Source organism: Neopelma chrysocephalum, unplaced genomic scaffold (assembly GCF_003984885.1).
Source record: "Neopelma chrysocephalum unplaced genomic scaffold, ASM398488v2 Primary Assembly neopelma1_100, whole genome shotgun sequence".
Taxonomy (NCBI): Eukaryota; Metazoa; Chordata; class Aves; order Passeriformes; family Pipridae; genus Neopelma; species Neopelma chrysocephalum.
Window position 1 is genome coordinate 3963628 of NW_020897763.1, and position 20661 is coordinate 3984288.

General features: G+C 60.4%; 1 protein-coding gene across 4 annotated transcripts; it reads right to left on the reverse strand.

Annotated features, from left to right (window-relative positions):
• Positions 1-3: 3 nt before the first annotated feature.
• SPDEF (SAM pointed domain containing ETS transcription factor) lies at positions 4-8020 on the reverse strand. 4 transcript variants are annotated; one of them, XM_027695207.1, is made up of 8 exons: positions 7260-8020; positions 6858-6942; positions 2426-2899; positions 2084-2281; positions 1940-1987; positions 1357-1497; positions 1082-1256; positions 4-274 (listed from the first exon to the last, which is right to left on the reverse strand). In XM_027695207.1, the coding sequence occupies exons 3-8, from the start codon at positions 2871-2873 to the stop codon at positions 259-261; spliced, it is 1026 nt and encodes a 341-aa protein (XP_027551008.1). In that variant the 5' UTR covers positions 2874-2899; positions 6858-6942; positions 7260-8020; the 3' UTR covers positions 4-258. The 4 variants fall into 4 exon arrangements, with proteins under 4 accessions (XP_027551008.1, XP_027551009.1, XP_027551006.1 ...); XM_027695208.1 differs by lacking the exon at positions 6858-6942; XM_027695205.1 differs by having other exon boundaries at positions 6858-8020.
• Between the last annotated feature and the right edge of the window lie 12641 nt (positions 8021-20661).

The window sequence follows — 20661 nt, forward strand, 5'->3', positions numbered from 1 at the left end:
CTCTTTTAAGGTAAAAACAAAATACCAAGAACCAGGTGTTTTTCCTCTTGCGTTCCCACAAAGCATCCCCGGGAGCACGGGCCACCCCTCGGCATCTGAACCTAAACCACAACTCGCCGCCAGCCAAAACCAAAAAGTAAATAAACAAATAAAAAAACCTATAATATAAAAGATCAACATCTCCAGGTAACTCTGGCTGTGGTGCAAGGCACGGGTGAAGCAATCCCCAGCTCTCTGTCCCAGTCCAGCCTCAGCGGGTCACAATCCAGATTTACTGTCCAGAGGGAAACAGCAAACTGCCATCTCCCTTTCCACAAACTACAGAATCAGGCAGTCCAGATAAAATCCAAATCAAGGGAAAAGCCCTGTGCCAGGGCACAGGACCTGGGATCTTAGGAGGGCTCTGGTGCCCAAAGGTGGAGGACCCAGCTCAGGGGACCCCCCCTGTGCACAGCCCCACTCCCGCATTTACAGCTGGTCCTTGAAAAACTCCCGTTTTCAGCCCCGAATCCCTGCAGAGGGGAGAAGCCAAGTGTGTCCTGGAGTGGAAAGCGAAGGGGGTGCACCTGTCCCGAGGGGGTGCCCAGGGTCTCCAGGGGCACAGCTCCCATGGCAGGCGGTGCCAGGCTGCTCCTGCCTGGATCGGGTCTGGCCAGCGGCCCCACCACGGGCAGGGGCAGGTGGTCCTGTCCCTGAGGGTGCCCTGTCCCTGCGGGTTCCATTGTCCCAGCTCATGCCCAGGCTTTGTCCTCCCCGAACAATGGCTGGGGCGAAGCCACCCGCGAGCAGCTCCCGGGGGGAGGAGAGGAGGGGGGACAAGCCCGGCTGCCGCGCCCACCCTGCCCGTGGGATCGCCCGGGGGAGATGAGGGCTCTGCACAGCCCTTGCCCCGCACCAGGGCGGGGGGGGTGGTCCCTCAGCTGGGGAGTGGGGGGTCTCTGGGTCCGTGTCCGGCAGATCCTGGGGGCGGGGGAGCCTCTCGCACCCCGGCTGAGGTCCCTCGGTGCTGGCGGAGGGTTTCCGTGGCTGGGGGGCAGAGGGAGGTGCCCTGTCCCTGCCGGGGCTCAGCCGTCCCGCTCACACCGGGTGCACGAACTGGTAGACGAGGCGCTGGGAGATGTCGGGCTTGCGGATGATCCCTTTCTTGTAGTACTGCCGGATGGAGCGGCTCAGCTTGTCGTAGTTCATGGCCGGGCGGTTCTTGCGGATGCCCCACAGCCGGGCCACCTGCGCCGAGTCCTCGATCTTGAAGATGCCTGGGAGGGGAGCGGGGCACGGGGGGTTGGTTGCAGCTCCCTGCCCGCTCCCCACCCCCCCGGTGCCCACCCCGGGGCCTCCAGAGCATCCCCCCCACACCTTTGTCCTTGTTGAGCCAGCGGATGAAGCGCCCGTAGTTGTGGGGTTTCAGCAGCAGCTCTTTGAGGAACTGCCAGAGGTGGATGGGTTGCCCAGCACAGGACGAATCCACCTCGCTGTCGGCCCAGCTGGAGTCACCCCCTGCCACGGGAAGGGATGGGTGAGAGGAGGGAGGGGGAGAACTCACTGCTGTGCTCCATCCCAGGGACCTGCACGAGTCATCTGGGGAACCCCAGCTCGGTGCCAGACTCAGACCAGGCGCTGGGTCTGGAAGCTTCATTTTCTCCTCTTCATCTTGGAGCAGGAAGAACAGCTCAGTCCTGCCCTCGTACAGCCTGAAGGGCTGCAGGGGATGTGGGCTGGGGCCAGCGAGGGTCTTGTGGCCATTCCCCCTTTGCTGCACTTTGCAGAGAGCCCTGGGGCTGCTCTGGGGCAGATCTGTGTAACCACACAGATCTCACAGCAACAGCCACTCCAGTGAGCCAGATAATTGCAATTAAGCAGGGAGAGACCCCCTCAAAGTACCCCAGACCTGCCTGAGGCAGGAGCAGGGCCAGTGGAGCTGAGCCCACACAGAACTCACCGCAGTATCTTACATCTCCAGGGGCAGCCTTCTCTTTCATCCAGGCGGCTGGAAGGGAGGAGTGGGGGGGTCAGGAGGGCACCTCCTGCTGCACACCCTGCATTGCCCACCCTCCCCAGCTCCCTCCCAGTCCCTGGCACCCACCAGACTTCCAGATGTCGAGGTGGGCGTGCAGGATGTCCCCACAGGCAGGCGAGCGCTGGCAGAACTGCTCCTCAGACATGGCACACAGGTCCTTCCCCGACAGCTCCTGGAAGGACTTCCCGATCTGCGGCAGCCGGTACTGGTGCTCCGTCCACAGGATCCACTTCTGCACGTTCCCGGGGCTCCAGTCTGTGGGGTCTGGAGGTGTGGGGTGAGCAGAGCCAGCCGGTTCCCCCCATGGGAACCGCAGCCTCCTTCCCTGGGGAGCAGCCGCGCTCCCCCAGCCCCCAAAGTGCAGCTTTGGCTCCCCCCCCAGCACATCCCCCCGCCCGGGGCACCCACCTGCGGCGATGTTGAGGAGCTTGCAGGCCGTCTCGATGTCCTTGAGCACCTCTCCCACCACCATGCTCTGCACCTGCTCCAGCGAGTGCTCCTCCAGGGGCAGGCTGCCCTGCAGGTCCCCGTCGGGCCCCAGTCCCAGGCCCTGGCTGTCGATGATGGGACATTGCTCCGGCTCCTTCCGCGCCTCCTCCCGCCCGCCCTGGGCGCCGCTGGGGGACGGTTCCCCCACGCCCTTGGTGGCCCAGGCCACGTCCTCGGGGTAGAGCATGTCGAAGTAGTGCAGGCAGAAGGCGGGCAGGGGCTGCTCGGGGGTGCCGGGGGGGCTGGGGCTCTCGGGGCAGCCCCAGCTCCGGGCTCCGGGGTCCCGGGGCGGCGGCAGCGGCGCAGGGTCCGGCCAGGCCAGGCGGCCGGGGGGCAGAGCGGTCAGCCCAGGGCTGGCACTGCCCATCCCTCCGCTCAGCACCGGCTCCAAACCTGCTTGGAGAGGAGAGAGGAGCAGAGCTCAGCCCGGCGCTGCTCCTGCCCTCCCGCCCAGCAGCCGGGCACAAAGGGAGGAACTAAGCCTGTTAGAGACCAAAAAACCTCCAAATTCGCCCCCCGGCGCCCTGCAAGCCTCGGGATGAGTGAGGGCTCGGGGTCAGCCATGGCTGGGGGGGCTGTCCTCGGCTGGGGGGACCAGCAGCAGCAGCTGGCAGGGAGAAGGAGCCCAGCAGGATCTGACCCCCTGGGTGTTTAGGGTCCCCATGGATTGCACATCAGGCTGGCAGCAGCTCAGTTCCAGCTGGAGCTGAGGCCCTGGCAGGAGGCAGCAGGGGACTGAGGGGGCTCCTGACACCTGTGCAGGGCAGCCCTGGGGTGACAGGGGATGTTTGAGCCACACGGACACGTTCCTGTGCATGGCAAACCTCTCCTGCTGCTGCCACCTGAGGGTGCCCCAGCACAGCAGCCCCCAGCCCCCAGATCTCCCCGGTGAGCCCCAGTCCAGCACCGCAGCACCGGGCCCTTGGTCACCAATGCCAGCTCCTGGATGAGAACTTTGCTTGCAAGAAAGGGTAATTGCAATTACCCTCACTCTCCTGCAAGAAAAACTGCCCAAAATCAGCCTGTCCCCATCTGTCTCTGTATGCAGGGAGTCCTGGAGACCATGGAGAAGAGGATGAACCTGCTGAATTTCCATGGCAACACCAGGGAATGGCTCCATCCGTGGATAAACCTCCCCAAGAGCCATCCTGAGGCTTCAGGAAGGGGAAGCCCTTGCCAGGGAGAAGCTGGTGATGGGCATGGCCAGGCCACTGCCCAGCTCCTCTGCCTCCAGCATTGCATTTTACAAGAAGAAAAGGAAGAACCATCCAAAATTGGTGGTTTAAAAGCAGAAAAACGAGCTTTAACAACAGAGCTGACACTGGGAAAGGAGCATGACAAGCCCCCCTAAGGAAACCAGGCAGCCCTGAAGGAGAACAGGGGGCATTGGCCAGGGAAAGGGGGGGTCCTGTTTGCTCCAAACCCCAGCGAGGGGGAAACGCCCATCACTTCACCCTTGGAAAAGCCTGGAGAGCTCAAAAAAACACACAGAGGAACCACGGACACCTAAACAGCCCCACGGCTCCTGAGCCCACAGGGAGCTGGGGAGGGGTTATGGGTGAAGAGCTGGAGCCCCTGTCCCTGAACGGTTTCCGTGGCACCACAGAGAGGAGGAGGAGGGAGAAGGGGTGCCCAGATCACTGAGCTGCCCCCACCACCCAAACAGTTTCCCTGAGAGATGGCACTGACTTCCAAAGCTCTCCTTGATTTGGTTGGGATTAAAAGAAGAGCCGTAGGAGATCAGCCCTAAATCCAGCCCCACGCTGCTCCTGGCACAAAAGGGAAGTGGTAACAGCTTGTGCAGCTGCCATGGGGATGTCTGGGGAGGGGATGGGGGTCTCCAACACCTCCAATGCTCTGAGGTCCTGGTGCATCCTCCACAGCTGTAAACCGGACACAGGGAAGAGCGGGGCTGGGGACCTGTACATGGACAGACAGCCCCAGCCCCATCCTGTTCCTCTCCTCCCATCTGGGACCAGAGGGACCCAAACCCTGGGAAGTGTCCCCAAAAGCCCGTGCTGTGCCCCACCAAGGGCACTGTACTCTCAGGGCGGGGGCCACTGTTTGACTTTCTCCTGCTCTGGCAGCCGGGATGGGTGGGACCTGTTTGTGCCCAGAAGCTGCTTTGGGTGCCTGTTTCCCTCTCCTCTTCTCTCCCTTTCTGCATTTCCCCTGGAAAAGAAGAGCTGGAGGGGCAGCCCCAAGTGCACTGACCCTCATGGGACTCCCAAACCCTTCCCACTCCCTGCCCGAGCTGGACGAGGCTGCTCTGGTTGTTACATCAGCCCTGGCAGAGGTTCCCTGGCTGCTGACGGGCTGAGTGTGGCCCCAGATCCACAGGATGGGATGGGGCAGCAGGGCTGGGATGGGGCAGCAGGGCTGGGATGGGGCAGCAGGGCTGGGATGGGGCTCCTGAGCTCTCCAGGGCACAAGGCCAGTGTGAGCCCGGGGCTGTGGGTGGTGCTGGGTCACAGCTCAGCTCTGCAGCTCTGCAGGGACCCGACCCCACATGGACCTCACAGCCAAGGGGGATGGGGATGGGGCCAAGGACCCCCCGTGTCACCCCGAACTCTCCTGGCAAACACAACCCCCGTGGCTCAGGGCCCAGCAGTGGTGCAGGGCTGGGATCAGCCCTTGGGAGCGAGAAAAAAATAAATATCAGAAATTCACCCACCCCCCACCCTGGAACAATGGGCCCGTTAATTAAACCCAACCCGCGGTGGAACAGGTTGTGCCGGAGCTCGGGAAGCCCCGTGAGCCCACGGAGGTTGGCCCAGGGTACGAGGAGGTGCTGCCTGTGGCACCCGGGATGTCTCCCAAACCCCCAGGCACTTCCCAAAGCCCTTCCCAGGCAGCAGGGGTGGGGGCCAGGGCTGGGGTCCAGAGTCACCTCCAGCCCCAGGCTGAGGCTGGGGACAGGGACAGGGACAGGGACAGGGACATGCTGTGCTGGGACAGGAGGAACCAGGGACATGTGGCACCCAGAGCTGTCCCAGACTGCCCGGAGCAGCCTGGATTAAGCAGGCAAAGGGACCTGGGGTCCCTGCACGAGCCAGAGCTGCAGCAGGGACCCAGATGAGTGCTCAGAGGCTGCTGATAATTTGGGGTCCTGTCAGAATGTCCCATCCACCCTGTGAGCCCCACAGTGCCAGCCGTGCCACGTCCCTCCTGGCTGCCAAACCCTGTGCCACGCACCCCTCTTATCTCTGGGTGGAGGGAGGAGGATTGGCCAAAACCTCCCCACAGCCAGGGCAGGGACTGGGAAGGGCACTGGGGGACTGGGAAGGTGACAGCCTGGGGACTGAGCTCTGGTAGCTGTGTGGTCACAGGGTTGGGAGCAGGGCAAGCCCTGGGCCCACCTCAACGTACAGCCAGGAGGGATGCAGCCCATCCCAGGGGTCCTGGACCCTTAGCTCCCCACCAGCCTCCTCCAACACCACCAAGGTCCCCCAGCTCCTCCTGCCATTACCTGCATGGCTGCTGGCACGGGGACCAGGTGTCCCCACGGGTCCCCACAGCCCGGGTCAGGCCGCCCTCTCCATCGGCACGGGGAGGCAAACAGCAGCGGCACAACCTGCCAGTGACCTGACCAGAGCCCGGTGCTGGGTGTCCCCCAGGTGAGCAGCAGAGCTTGGTGTTCCCCATGTGGGGCCAGGGAGCCCCTATTTATAGCAGCCCCTTCCCCCCCGTGCTCCCAGCCCGCAGAATGCCCGTACTGTGGGTTCTTGGCAGCCGCGCCGCGTTTGTGTTTCACCAACCGAGCAGAACCACGAAAACCAGACCCGCAGCCAAAGGGACTTCAGGGCTGACAGAAAAACCACCCCTCAAGAGAGCAGCTGGGACACTGCAAGCCTGGAAAAGGGGTTCAGCTGCACAGAGACACCCTGGAGCTGGCGGGTCCTTGGTGGCCACCTGGGCCCTGGGCCACTCCACGAGGAGCCCCGGCTGCTGGGCAGTCACACAGCCCCAAGGACACCCTCCCTGCCAGCACAGGGGCTGCTGGGACCCTCAGGGGCCCTGCTGGTACCGGGTGGGCTTGGGGGGAGCCAGCCCAGGGAGTCCTGGCTCCCACCCTCCTTGCTTGAGCAACAGGGGGTTGCAAAGACACAAAATTAGCAAATGCCATTTAATGTTGGGTGACACCATCCCAAGAAGTGCCAGAACCCCGAGCCAAGGGACAGCCTGTCCCTGTTTAGCCTTAATGGCACCTGGAGGTGCAAGGAGCTGTGGGATGGGACACTGACATGCACCCTGTCCTCCCCACACTGGTGCTGAAAGGGCTGTGGGAGCCCCTGGAGGGGGGGAAGGTGAGTCGGGTGGGTGCTGATGGAGCCGGGGGGTCATGTCTTACCTCGAGGGTGCGCGGGCAGCTCACAATCCACATGGGTCCCGGTGCAGGGTGGGAAGAGCCATCCCCGTGGTGCTGGGTGCGGTGGCTGTGGGGGGCATGGCCCCGAGGGGGGCCCCGGCACGGTCCGGGGGGGACCAGCAGCTCCTGCCCCGCTCAGCGCCGGCCCCGCGGCGGCTGCACGGCCCGGCTGAGCCACATCGGCTCCGGGGACACCGACGGGAGGGACACGGGCACGGGGACAGGGACAGGGACAGGGACCGGCCCCGAGGGCGGCAGACGGACGGAGCCGAGCGCGGTGTGCGAGGGGGACCCGGCAGCGAATGTCACGGCTCAGCCAGAGCCTCCTTTGCCCATTATATCCAATTCCTTCCTTATTTACCTGAACAAACAAGCGGCGCTTACCTCAGCCGAGGTGTTTGAACAGCCCGGGCCGGGTTAACCCTTGGCAGGCGCCGGGCTCGGACCCGAACGGGCCCGGGGAGGGGAGCGGGGCAAACCCGGCCACCGTTAACCCCTTCCAGCCTCACCTGGACGAGACCAACGGCTCTTCTGGAGTCAGACCTGCAGCACAGAGACCTGTCAATGCCCGGGAGCCCCTGGCCAGGCCCCTGGCACAGCTCCCAGAGCAGGTGGGAGCATCCCTGAGGGATAACCCAGGAGCATCCCTGACCCAAACCCTGGGACCATCCCCTACCCAAATCTGCAGCCACCGGGGGTTTGTCACAGAGCCTGTGATCGAGAGGGCTCGGAGCCACTGGGGGTGAGGGGAGCCCCTGACACCACCAAACCCTCCTCACCCCAGGGACACAGCACTGGTCAGAGCCTGGGGTCTGTGGCTGCTGCTGCAGGTGGGACTGGCAGGGGGGCACGGCCGGAACATGCAGCACTCCGGGCCCAGGTTGTCTCCACCGGCATGAGCAGGAAAAAGCTGTTCTGAGCGAGACAGACACCCAGTTGGTATTTATGGTCTTTTTTTTAGCCCATGAAGCAGGCAGGGCAGTTCAGGCGGTTCTCCCACACACGTAGCGCTGCTAAAATCCAACTCCCCCATGCCCTAAATACCCACGTCAGACCAAACCCCACCACAGACACCCACGGGGCAGCTCAGGTCGGCCCCACGTCACCACGGCCCAGTGGCCCGTCCCCAGCCCATGGAGGGGCAGAGCTGGCAAGGCCAATAAGCCACCCTTGGGAAATGTTTGCTGGGAGGAAAATAAAACCCGGGGGGAGGCGACCCCGGCCCGGGGGCTGGGAAAGGCCTTTGCTGCTATCGGCAGCACCAGGAGTTTCTGCCTCCTTTTCAAACTCCTCAATGTTATCTTATCGTGGGGAAAGCTCCCCCCGGATCAGGGTTCCCATGTCCCAGTGGAGCTGTTTTGGTAAACACAGCCTGGAACACGTGGCGGTGGCTGGGGGGGACACGGGGAGGACCCCTGGGAGAGCGGCTGCCACCAGTCCCTGGTCAGGCTTTGCCAGGGGTTGGGCACGTGGGATGGGGATGTGGCACAGCCAGGAGGGCATTCCAGGCCCCCCAGAGTCCCCCCTCAGTGCTCCTGACTCTTGGCAGCCATAGCAGAGCCCCCCCACCCTCTTCAGAGCATCCTCTGCTTTGGGCAAGGCCCCACAGGCACCCAAACCCGCTCCTGTGTCCCACCCCACACCTCCTGAGGGCACCTGGGGCAGGAGCATCCCAGCAAAGCCCCAGGGCTGCAGCCCTCCAAGCATGGATACCTTCCCCGGAGCACGGGAATGCAGGTGTCTCAGCCAGGGAGACTGAGGAGGAGGGTGAGATCCCGTGTGAACTCCACACCAGGCTCACACAAGCCACGCTGGGAAGCCACAGCGCCCATCCCACCCTTCCTGCAGCCACTCTGTGCTGCTGCCCCATGGCCAGGCTGTGTGAGGGGCATGTTTGGGGAGCAGGTTATGGTTTGCATGGGCTCTGAGAGCTGGATTTGCTGTGACACCACCTCCAGGTCACCCTCGTTTATTGGGTTTCTTTACAACTTCTCACCAGAGCAAACACCGAACCAGAGCACCCGAGGGAGTCAGGAGGAGAGCACAACTGGGGACACTGGGCGAGACGTCACCAGGCAGAGGGGATGCACCAGCAGTCCCTGGTCCCTGCTCCGGAGCATCCCAGACCCGCCTCAGCCTGGGCTGTCTGGGAGCCTGTTGCCCGACTCACACCTGAAAGAGCTTTCCCTGCTCCTCTTATCAGCAGCACCGGGATCTTGATAAGAGTAAGAGATTAAAGAGGAAAACATTTGCTTTTCTGGGCTCAGGGAGAGCTAGGCAGCACAGCACTGCAAAACCAGGCAAAAGGCCCCAAAATGACACCTCTCCAGCTGCCTGGGGTGTCACCAGCTCTGGCCGTGCCGGGCTCTCCCCGTGCCGGGCTCTCCCCGCACCTTTCGCAATCGCAGCTCGCACAGCTCTGCTTGCACATGCAAACCAGGAAAAGGAGGGATTGCAACACCTGAGGAACAGCAAAAGAGAGAAACGGAGTCTGGCTTTTCTGCCCCGAGTGCACAGTTTTCAGTGCCTTTTCCTTGTCCTCCCTGTCAACCCATCGGCTCCGATTCCGGTGCCTTTTGCCATGGAACTTGTGAGCGCTTGGGAACGCGGCCAGAGAGGAGACATGGAGAAACTACTCATGAATCAGCCTGGAAGAATCTCTGCCCACCTGCTCACAACTAATCTCTGGCTCCATCACAAGAATAATAGATAAGCAGCCATGTCACATATAATAAAACTATTGAAGGCCCTTGATGTCACTGCACAAACCACAGAGACCACGGAGCCCGACTTGTCCCCGCACGCAGTTGTGCTTCCTGGTCCCCTGCAGTGGTGGGACTTTCTCTGCTCCAGTTCCCACACAGTGTTTGGGGACAGTGGTGGTCCCCGTGCAGAGCTGGGGTCCCTCTGAGGCCACATCCTGCACCCCATGTCTGTGCCTCAGGGTGATGCTGAATCAGGGTGAATCCCCACTCTCAGGCTGCAGGATGGGCACCCTCAGGCTTTTCTGCAGCCCAAGGAGCCCGGAAATGGTTGAAATGGTTGAAGTACCTTTAATACATCCCCCCCACCCCTTGGAAGGGACCTGGGAGGTGACAAGTGCTCTGCAACAGAGCCCAAAGTTACCCCAAGGGCAGGGAGTGCGAGTGCAGAAACCCACAGGTGTGCACAGAGGGGCTTTTCATGGTGCAATGGCCCCGTGCAGATCTACCAAGGAGCGTGTCCAGAGCTCCCAGATTGCTGGGATCGCTCCAGAGCCAAGACCACCTGCATCCCCCAGACTCCTCCTCATCCCGTCAGACATTCCCACTTCCCGGGCAGCCCCGGGGCGAGCAGGGCCACAGGGCCACTCCTCTTTATTACCCCCCCAGCTCCTCCATCTCCCAGCTGCTGCCATAAACCCTGTTTACAGGGCCCTGTGTGTGCTCGGGGCAAACAGCCACGTTATTGCTGCGGCCCCCACCCTGACAGGGGGGACAGGGCTCCCGGCCCTGCTCTGGCACTGGGTCCCCACTGCTGCACTACAGCCCTGCTCGAGTCCTGGCCACTGCCCTGACATCCCATCCCCACTGCCTGAGGCTCCTGGTGCTCCCGGGCTGCTGCAGGTGGGACTGGGGTGTCACCTGCACTCCAGGGCAGCCCTTGAGGGTGCACAGAGGGGGTGTTGCAGAAGCCAACCCTGTGCAGGGGTGCAGGGGTGGATGTCTGCTCCACACTGGTAGCATGGACACAGAGGTGCTCACCCGGCCCCATCAAAGGCTCCTTCACACCCCACGGTGACAGGAGGGGGACAGTGTTTGGCCCTGGGGTGTCACAGTCCCTTCTGCAGCCCGGCTGTGCCTGGGATGGCAGCTGAGGAAGGACAAGCCGGAGGTGGGTGAAGATGCCAGGATGATGGCAGGGCCCTCAGCCCGGCCCCTGGACCACCAGCTCTCCATCCTGGCCACCCCACCTCCCCCAGCACCCCACGGGTTGGGTTCCCAGCCGGGCCAAGCGCTGCCAGTGCAAACCCCGGGTGACGCAGGGGAGATCTCGGGAGCAGCAGATCCACCACTGTGTTTGCTGTTCCCTGCCCAAAGCCCTGCTCTTTTCTTCCTCCAGTTGCGTTAAACTCCTGCTTTTGTCTCTTGGGATTAAAAGCCTGGAAATGGCTGTGGGTCGCATGGCGGTGCCAGGAAGAGAGGGCTCAGGGCAGGCTGGGCGCGTCCCGCTCCCTGCAGGGTGAGGGAAGGTCATGGCTCCCCCCACACTGTCACCCTCACCAGAGATTGGGGTGCAGAGGAGGGAAAGCCCCTGTGTGGGGAAGGATCCTGCACTGGGCTCTTCATGTGGCTGCTGCATCAGCACCTGAACCCCAGATCACACCCAGCACGGGAGAACCCCCCAAAATACGTCCCCCAGGCACCGTATTCCTGTTTGCTCACCATCAGCCCTCATCCTGGCACACCAGGAATGGGGCAGCGGGGCCAGCCCGGCCGGGCTGTGCTGTGGGCCCGGGGCCGTTCCCAGGCACACACGGGCAGCCAGGTGAGACGGGCCGGGCCCGGTGCCAGCGGACGGGATGTTGTCTTTTCACACAGCCCCGCGCGGGGCCGAGCGGCAGCGAAAACCCTCCGCGGCTTCGGTTCCCACACTGGGCGCCACTGAGAAATGCAAATTCATTCTTCTGCTGCCGCTGGTTCTCCCCACATGCAAAACGATCCCCGGGCACAGCGGCCCCACGGAGTGCCAGCCCCGGGAGCGTGGGAGCTGCTGGGCAGGGGAGCAGCCCGGGGGGAGCGGGTGGCACGGGCAGCTCCAGCTCTCCTGGGGACACACAGCACTGGGGCAGCACGCGGTGCCCCAGGAGCAGGGCAGGCTCTTGGCAGTGGTTTACCCTCGGTTCCTGTGCTGACCAGCCCAGGAGAGCCTGCAGAAGGTTCCGCCCCAGAGGAAAGACCCTAAAAGCAACCACAAAACCCACACTCAGCCCGGTCTCAGCTCAAAGTAAGAGCTGGTGGGGCTGGAAGGCGAAGGGCTGCAGGGTGACCAGAGTCACTTCCCTCCTACTGCTCCTGACCTGCTGAGCCAGATTTGCAGCCCCAGGGGAGCAGGGAGGGGAGGGCTCCCCTGTGCCCCCCTGTACAGAGGGCAGGGACCCCACAAGGGACGAGGCAGCTTCACATCCTGCAGCATTCCATGGAGCTGTGGGTCCCCTGGGGCTGCTCAGCAGAGCCAGCCATGACTCAGCCGTGACTCACCCGGCCCCGAAGGAAACGTGTCACTCCCTGAGCATCGCCCAGCTCAGGCACCTCGGCCTGGGGGCTCAGCAAGGAGCCAGGACCTGGGGGCTCACACAGGGAAAAAATGGTGTGGGAGAGGGGCAGGACCCCAAATGAGGTCCCACATGTTCTGCCTTCCCCCACTGCACAGGCCCTGGGCAGCCTCAGAGCTTGGAGGGATTTACTTTTCCCTGACAAACACATGACCCTGGGGGCAGCTCATGGGCACCCCTGGTCTCCTCAGCCGCCCAGACACCATGAGGAGCCACCATTCCTGGAGCCTGGTCTGGGGAGGAGGAGCTGTGACAGGTACCAGGAGCTGGGCAGGGGGACACAGAGCTCCCCACAGACCTGGGTCGCAGCATCTGCCAAGGCCCCGCTGGAGGCAGGCAGCATTCCTTGTGGCATCCCTGGTTTCTCAGGGCAGGATATTAAAGCCCAAAGTCATTAATGCTCTGTGAGGGAGCAGAGAGCCAGAGCTCTGGCCCTGGTGTGGGACGTGACCCCAAATGGTTCTGTGTTCCCCCTGAAGGGCTGTCCCGGCCCCAAGCCCAGCTCTTCCCATCCCAGCTCTCCCCATCCTGGCTTTCCTCATCCTGGGGCTGGCTCAGGCACTGGCAGAGCAAGGACATCGCTTCTCTCCTCAGCAGTGGATTTTGAGGGCAGCAAAATGTTTGTTCTGTCAACATGTGCCTAATCCTCAACCAAAAGCCGATGAAAACGCCATGGGGGGGGAAGGATGGGAATAAGCTGCCCTTTGAGACAAAGCCCCGGTGGTGACAGCCACAGGCCTGGCTGGGGGAACAGGAATCCTCTACCAGCACCCCAGCACCAGGCAGGGAGGGGGATGGCTCCCCATGGAGCAGGGACGGGCTCCAGCTGCAGCCTGGCCCTGCCACAAACCCAGGCAGGATCTCGAGCTCCATGCAGGAGGTGCAGCAAACACATCCTTGCTCTGCAGGGATTGCCTGCCCTCAGCAGCCAGTCCTGGTTCCTTCCCCTTGGAACTGCAGCCAGCGGGAGAAGGCAGCACATGGACACGTCCCTGCGGCCACTTTGGGACTGCCCCTGTCCCAGCTGTGACACTGTCAATGGGCTCATGAACGTCACCAATGGGCTCACTTGAGGATTAGCATTTCCAGATGACCCATAAAACCTTTTTCCTGGTGGGATGAAACACCACTTTGTCCTGTGAGGCTCGTTTCCAGGCTGGCTGGGGCTGGGCTGAGCAGGCAGTGCTGCCCCTCACTGCCCACCCCAGGGCAGGCCCTGCCCCAGCCCCAGCAGGGACCCCTCCCAGCACTCAGCAGCACCAGCCCTGCGAGCCCTGCACCCTTCACCAGCAAAAAAAAAAAAAAAAAGGGAAAAAAAAAGGTACATTTAGCAGTTTCCATTTGTTTGCTCTTTAAATAATTGTTTCCTTATCGCTATTGATTTAGATCCCTTTAAAATTCTGACAAACCTGCTCCTCAGGCACTGTCACCTGCTTCCTCCCAGCCTGGTCCCTGCAGGCAAGGCAGAGCAGCTGAGCTGCTCCCGAGGAGGGTCCCCTGCTCGGGGAGGCACCCACACACTGTCCAGCCCCCACTCACCACCTCCTTAACGAGATGGACAAACCAGGATGCTCCAAAGCCACAGTTTAGGAGCTTGTCCTCCTCTCCCCATCCCACTGCAGACCATGGCATCAGGTACAGATGCTCTGGGGCTGCTGCCACGTCCTGCCAAGCCTGGGAGGATTGGGGCAGCAGGCAGGGACACCCACAAGGGGGTCAGGAAGGAGATGACATTACACCTTCACCACCCACCACAGAGAGCTCTCAGAGTCCTGGGATGGGGAGCAAGGACGAGCCCAGGGCTCCCAGGCCCCTTCTCCTGGGGCAGGTGAAGCAATGGGTACTTGCCCAGGTGGCTGGAAAGGCAGCAGCTGCAGTGGCCACGACTGCCCAATTCCCTGCAGAATCCAGCCAAGCTCTGCTCTGGCCACCAACAGCCCCAGTCAGTGCAGCACAGGGACACCAGGGTTCAGGATGGGTTCAAGTGTCCCTCAAGCATGGCTGGGACATTCCTGTGGCCTTGCTGGGGACAGGGACCCTCTCTGCTGCCCACCACAGCAGTGCCAGTCCTCAGGCACCTCCCTCTGCCACCTACCAGAGGGTTCCCTGCCCCGCTGGGCTCACAGGGGTACGAGGGGCTCCAGTGCCACCCTGGGTCTGGGGCTTCACTGCTGCAGGTTGACGTCACAGCCCAGCCTGCAGCTGTCAATTAATTGAGGAAACCCAGCCACGGCAAACATCGAGGAGGGAAAAGGCAGCAGATTAGATAACGAGGAATGTGAGTTCTTGCTGTGTTTCCCCTGGAAAGCCAGTGCTGCACAGCCCCTGCTGAGCCCGGCTGCTCCACACCAGCAGCACGAGGAACTTGGCCCCAGGGGAGGCTGAAACCCCCATCCTGAGGGATGCTGTCCTAGGAAAGGGCCTGGCTTACCCCAGCCCCGAGGCTTGAGGGTCTCTCCCTCCCTCCTGCAGAGCTGTGCATCGCCCTGGGGCTGGCAGTGGGAGCAGAGCACCCAGACCCCCTTTTCTCCACAGCAGACATCCCCCTCCAAACTGGGACACAACACGGACCTCCTGCTGTGCAGACCCTTCCTCTTCCCCACCATGGGGGTCCTGCCCATGGTGTCCCGGCCCAGCAGCTCCTGCTCGGCTCAGAGGCACTGCCCCAGCTCACAGTGGTGGTGACAGGCCAGGCGACAAGTGCCACCCCACTGCCCAGCCCAGCCAGGGCAGCAGCTGCTCTGGGAGTGCAGGGGGACACGGGGACCCGCCTGGCCGCTGCCACCAGCAGGTCCGGGAGCCTGGAAAAGCCAAGTCCCGCAGCTCCGAAGGGTTTTGCGGACGAGAAACAACCTCAGCTCCCTCTGCTGGCACCTGCCCCAGGCCGGGCCCGTCCCCAGCACACCCTGTTCGAACACCCTTCGCTGGCAGCCCAAGCACCCCGGGCCCAGGGCAGCCCCTCCAGCCTCTGTTCCCATCTCCAGCCCCGGCAGCTCACGGTTCCCACCGTGCCCCTGCTCCCTGTGCAGCTGAGCCACCTCTCAGACACTGCACTGCTCACCCCACGGGTAAAGACGTGAAAACCAAAGTGTTTTCCTCCCACTTTACGTTACTGTGAAGGCGTCACTCCTGCAGGGGAGGATTAACCAAAAACACGGGAATAGGAGCGAGGCAGGTCAGGAGCCAGCCCAGCCCCAGCTGCTGCAGAGCCGAGCCCTCGGTGCCATGGGGCAAACAGGGCTGGTCCGTGCCCCGCGTGCCATCTGCCTCCTCCTGGGCTCTCTCAGAGCTTTTACTACTCGGCTGTTTTATCAATGGGGTAGGAAACGTTTGAGATTAGATTTCCTTAAATAATTCCTGCGTAACTGGGTATTTTCCAACACAGGTGCAGCAGCCGAAGGGCGGCTTACAGAGAGCTTCCACGGAAAGCTCGAGTTTCCCCTGACCCCGCTCCCTCCCCACGGACCCCTGGCAGCATCTCCCCACTGGCTTGGCCTCATTTCCCCCCCCTGGCCTGTTAACATTCCCCTGTGCATCCCCAGGGATCTGCAGAGAAGCAGGAGCAGAGGGAAGGAGTGAGTACAGATCCTCCCTCGGCATCACACAGCACACCATGGGCTGCTGCCACAGGTAGAAGAGAGAAAAATAAACAAAAATCACAAAACCCTGCCCTTTTCCTCTCTGCTGCTGTTCCAGGTGCTGATCCCAGATTGGTGGTGCCCACTGGAGCCTTTGGGCCCCCACCTGCAGATGTGAGGACGTGCAATGGTGCTGTGGAGGTGTTGGAGCAGACCCTGCCCTTCCCTCCAGCCAGAGGGGCCCAGCCTCGTCCCTGCAATCCATCACACAGAGCAGGGAACGGCCTCCTGCCTCCGCCACACCTCTTCAGGGACCAAAAACACCCACAGAAAACCAGAATTGTAACTTCTAATGGACAATGACCTGGTTCCCCTAAAAAACCCAAAGCAGCAGCAGCAGCAGCACCCGAGCAGCTCCAGGTGCCTGGGCAGCCGTGTGACTTGGCTCCTGCCCAGGATGGAGCTGTGGGATGACCACGGTGATCCCGCCGGGTATTTGCCCGCTCAGGAGATACCATTGAAGGTGTGATGGGATTTTCCTGCGCTGGCAACCTCTGACAGGTTGCAGCCCTAAAGACAAACAGATTCTTTCAAGCAAACACGGGGTAAATGCAAAGCTGGGCAGCAGCAGGGGCGGGCAATCCTCCCCTGCCCAAACACAGCGGCCTCGGGACGCCCACGAGCACCCAGAGCTCGAGGGGCGCGTTCTGCTCAGGGCACAAAACAAACACCCACAGGCACAGGGAGCAGGATGTCTGTTCCCAGTCAGGCTTTCAGTCAAGCTTAATGCCACATGAAAGCTCCAGGCATTTATTCAAATGGCAAAAGCAAACCCAGAACACACAGATTGAGGTTTCTCGCAGGGATTAGTAACAAACTCCCAGGTAAGCAAAGGAACGGCCTCAGCTGAGCTGCTCCACGGCACAATTCATCCAGGCAATTCTTGGGCTGAGTGCCCTGAGCAGCAAAGCTTTACCTGGGAACTTGGATCCACCCAAAATGACCACGCAGGATGCCCAGCAGAGCGAGACCTTCACATGCCCCCATGCTGACAAACAGGAGCACCAGGTGTTCCCTCAGGGATTGTGAGAATAGAAAAAACAGATCCAAACTTCCTTCCTTCCTCCCTCTCCTGCCTTCCCCAGCGATTCAGGAGACAGCAGGTCTGACCCCTCTAGTCTGGGCCGTTTGGAGTGTGAAGCATCACAGGGTCCTGCAGCAGGCCCCGAGGGAAGGGCCCAGGGAAGGGCTGGGATGCAGATCAGCCACACAAGGAGCATCTGGGGCCGCATCTGCGGCATCACTTCGTGTGGAGATCACTGAAACCATCCCACTCCTCCTCAGGGATTGTCATGGAGAAGTGACCTGACCTTGTCACGAGGGAACCCACGGCCAGGTTGGTGAATGGGCTGTGCTGGCACCCGCTGCAGCCCCGGGGGGATCCTCCTCCTGATCAGAGGCTGCAGGAGCCCCCTCCCAACTCTACCCCCCTCACAGGAACCCCCACAGCCTCTTCCCACCCTCACCCCCACCTGAGGGCTGGAAAGGTGGTCTGACAACCTCAATATGCACCGAATCTGGTTTGGTTTCACGGTGATTTGGGGTAAATCAGGGTTGGAGCTGGGTTTAAGGATGCTCAGTGTCTGGGGATGGAGCAAACTGGGTACGTTTCACTACAAGGTGACAGACTCAGGAGTTTTGTAGCTTCAATAAAACTCTCAACAGCTACAGAGCATTTTTTTCTGTGTTAATTTAATCATACAAATATTCATTTATACATTAAGGAAAAAGCTTCCTTTATTTTCACCCCAATGTGCTATCATAGGACTTCTCCCAGACTCAGAGAGGCAACACACCATCCCGTGCTACACATGCACTGCCCCGGCGAGCACAGACAGGCTGGGAACCACCCACGCACTCACACACGGAAAAAAGAAACACAACAGAACCCAGACGTGGGACAGCGTGCATTTCCCACCCACCCACTGCTCCCACCCACGGCTCTGCCCAGCTCCCAGACCCTGGCGGGCCCCAATCCCACATTCCCGAGGGGTGAGCAGCAGATTCCTGCTCCCTCACCCCTCCCGTGGCACTGCCAGCTCGGGGCCAGTCCCGGGGACACCCTGCTCCAGTTTGCCAAGGCTGAGAGGTGCCACTGCTTGAGCTGTGTTAGTGACAGGGCCCAAGTGGCTCTCACTTGCCACAGGGACCCCCTTAGAGGCCATCAGAAGTGTTCTGTATTATCCTTTTCCCTATGGGAACCTACACAACCCCAGTGTGCCGAGGTCACCTGGGCAGAGCTTTGCCAAATTCATCTTAAATCCCCATTTAAAAACTGGACACCTGAAAGCACGAGCAATCTGAGGTCTGGTTGCACCACAAAGCTCCAAGGAACCAGGAGATAAAACCACCTTTGGCCTCAGCGAAACAATTTTTACTCTAGGAAAAACCCAGAGGCAGAGCAACCCCTGACTGAAACATCCTTCCACTGCCACAGCCGGGGCCACAACCCCGACCCCAATGGGCCAGTGCTTCATGGAGCCCTCAGCAAACGGGCAGAGGGGATGGGAGCAGCAAGAGCTGCAGATCTCAGAGCAAGCTGGCTCTGGCCCTGCCTTTCCTCACACCCTGGAGCATGTGACCCTTGTCCCCAGGACACCACGGACTGCAAACACGCAAGAGGCAGAGAAACAGCCTGTGCAGAATGCATGGGGTGCATGCAGGTTTGGTTTTTTCAAGACAAGGGAAATTCAGCCTCAGGAGGAGCACAGGAACACGAGTGTGGCAGCCATGGGACATGGGAGAAGCACACGTGTCTGGGAGCAGAAAGCCAGTGCGGGGTGTCCGAGGGTCTCCCACGTGCCTCCACTGCCACCAGGCAAAGGTCACACACTCAGAGCTTGGTTTCCCCTCCCTTCCACTGTGCAGCTGACACGAGGACCCAATACAGACAGGGAATCACCTCGTCACTTGAACCAACCCCAGCCTTCAGTGCCCTCAGAAGGGGAGCAGCAGTGCTGCAGGAGGTGTGATGGGCAGGGATGTTCATGCCCTCAGAGGGGCTCACACGAGGCAATGGGAGGAAAAGAGGCAGTGAGGAAAGACTCCACCTGCCCACACCACACTGTGAGGCTGCAGATCATTCCCCAGATCACTGCTCAGGGGGTAACTAATCCAAGGCAAAATGTTGTTATGGGACAAACCCAAGCACACAGAGCAGTGCAGCCCCCAACACTCCCCCGGCCCCAGCGGCTGCCAGGGCAGAGCCAGGTGCCCACCAGACTGCAAGAGCAAGTGTCAGGCAGCCCAAATCCTCAAGTGCCACTTCTATGCAGGTAATTTTTTATATTACACTTGTTTCTCTCAGCAAACAGATTTCTGGCAGGTGGGAGAAGGGAGATTTCAGGTAACGGTGATCTTTAACAACTGAACCTGTGAAACATAAACATCTATCACTCAATTCTTCCTCTGTTGGACACAAGGAACTCCCACTGTCCCCACGAGGTCCATCCATCTGCATTCAGGTAACAGTACTTGGCAGCTGCAACGAAGGATTCCCCCATTCAAAACCAACCTCTAAAACACAAACAGCCAAGAGCAGTGAGGGCAGAGCTGAACCTGCAACTCCAACACTGGGAAAAACTTCCAGTGGAAAGATCTGGAAGAAGGTAGTGGGAGCTTTGCATATTCCTGTATCTTTGGCAGATGGCTGTTCCAGCCTGGTTTATTGGGCAGGACAGTCCTCAGCAGGGTCTGTGGGACAGCACTTCACAACAAACCCCCCACAGCTCGAGGCCGAGCTCCCTCCCCTCACACCACACTTCCCAATCCAGAACTGGAGGAACACACACTGGAGGAACAGCAGAGCTACCCAAATCTTTTATGATCCCTCCCCTACCACAAGTCCTGGAGAGCCCAGTCAAAGGCAGATGAAGATGAGGCGACAGAAGGACCCAGCTGGTGGTGCCAACTCCTGCTCTGAGCTCCAGAACACTGGGATCAGCCTCTAAGCTCACACCTCAGCACAGGAGAAACAAATGCAAACTTATGCTCTGTAAGAGAGAGAGGAGACCCCAAATGGAAAGGACAGGATGTCTGTAAAGCTTTGCAACTACCACCAGGTGAATTACAGCTACAGAGACTCCCCTTGGCACACGGCGCTGGCGTGGTGGCTCTGGGCACAGCTACTGCACATCGAGAGTGAACAAAAAGGGATTTCAAACTGCTAACCACACAGGACAGCTTGGGAACTTGAATAAATTGGATTCTTATTAACATGGGGGTGTATTTGTGTACCTCACGTACCAGGGGAAGGGAGACAAGGCCTCCACATCATCCCAGAAGTCCCAGAGTGTCCATTTCCAACTCTGATACCAAGACCTGGCCTCGGCGTGGTTCCCAACAACACGCAGGACAACGAACAGCAACACCCAAACCAAAAGGAAAAGAAGAGTTAAAAGATTAAAAAGTCGGTAACTAAAACCAGCAGATGCCATTAAAAACGCAGTGCTGGGGGCAGACCCCACCTGGCATTAAAAAGGCCTGACAGGAGCAGCCCCTGCACAAACCCCGGCGGGCGCCGGGCCAGCAAACCAGGACATTCTGGGAAAATGCACGCTGTCCCTCAGGAAAAAAATATCAACAAGAAACAAACAGAAATTAAACATTTGCTCAAACTACAACCGCTCTGTAGGCAAAATATTCTTTTTTAAAGATGGCTTTTAAATTTTCATTTTTAAACTTCTTTTTAAGCTACCTAATTACACGTGAGGATGATTTCTAAAAACCCATAGTGTTGGTGTCTCTTCTTCCTCATAGCATTTACACCACTCTGAAATCCAGCAGTCACACATGCATACTCAGGTTTTGGATTTTCCTCTGGAAACATCTAGTC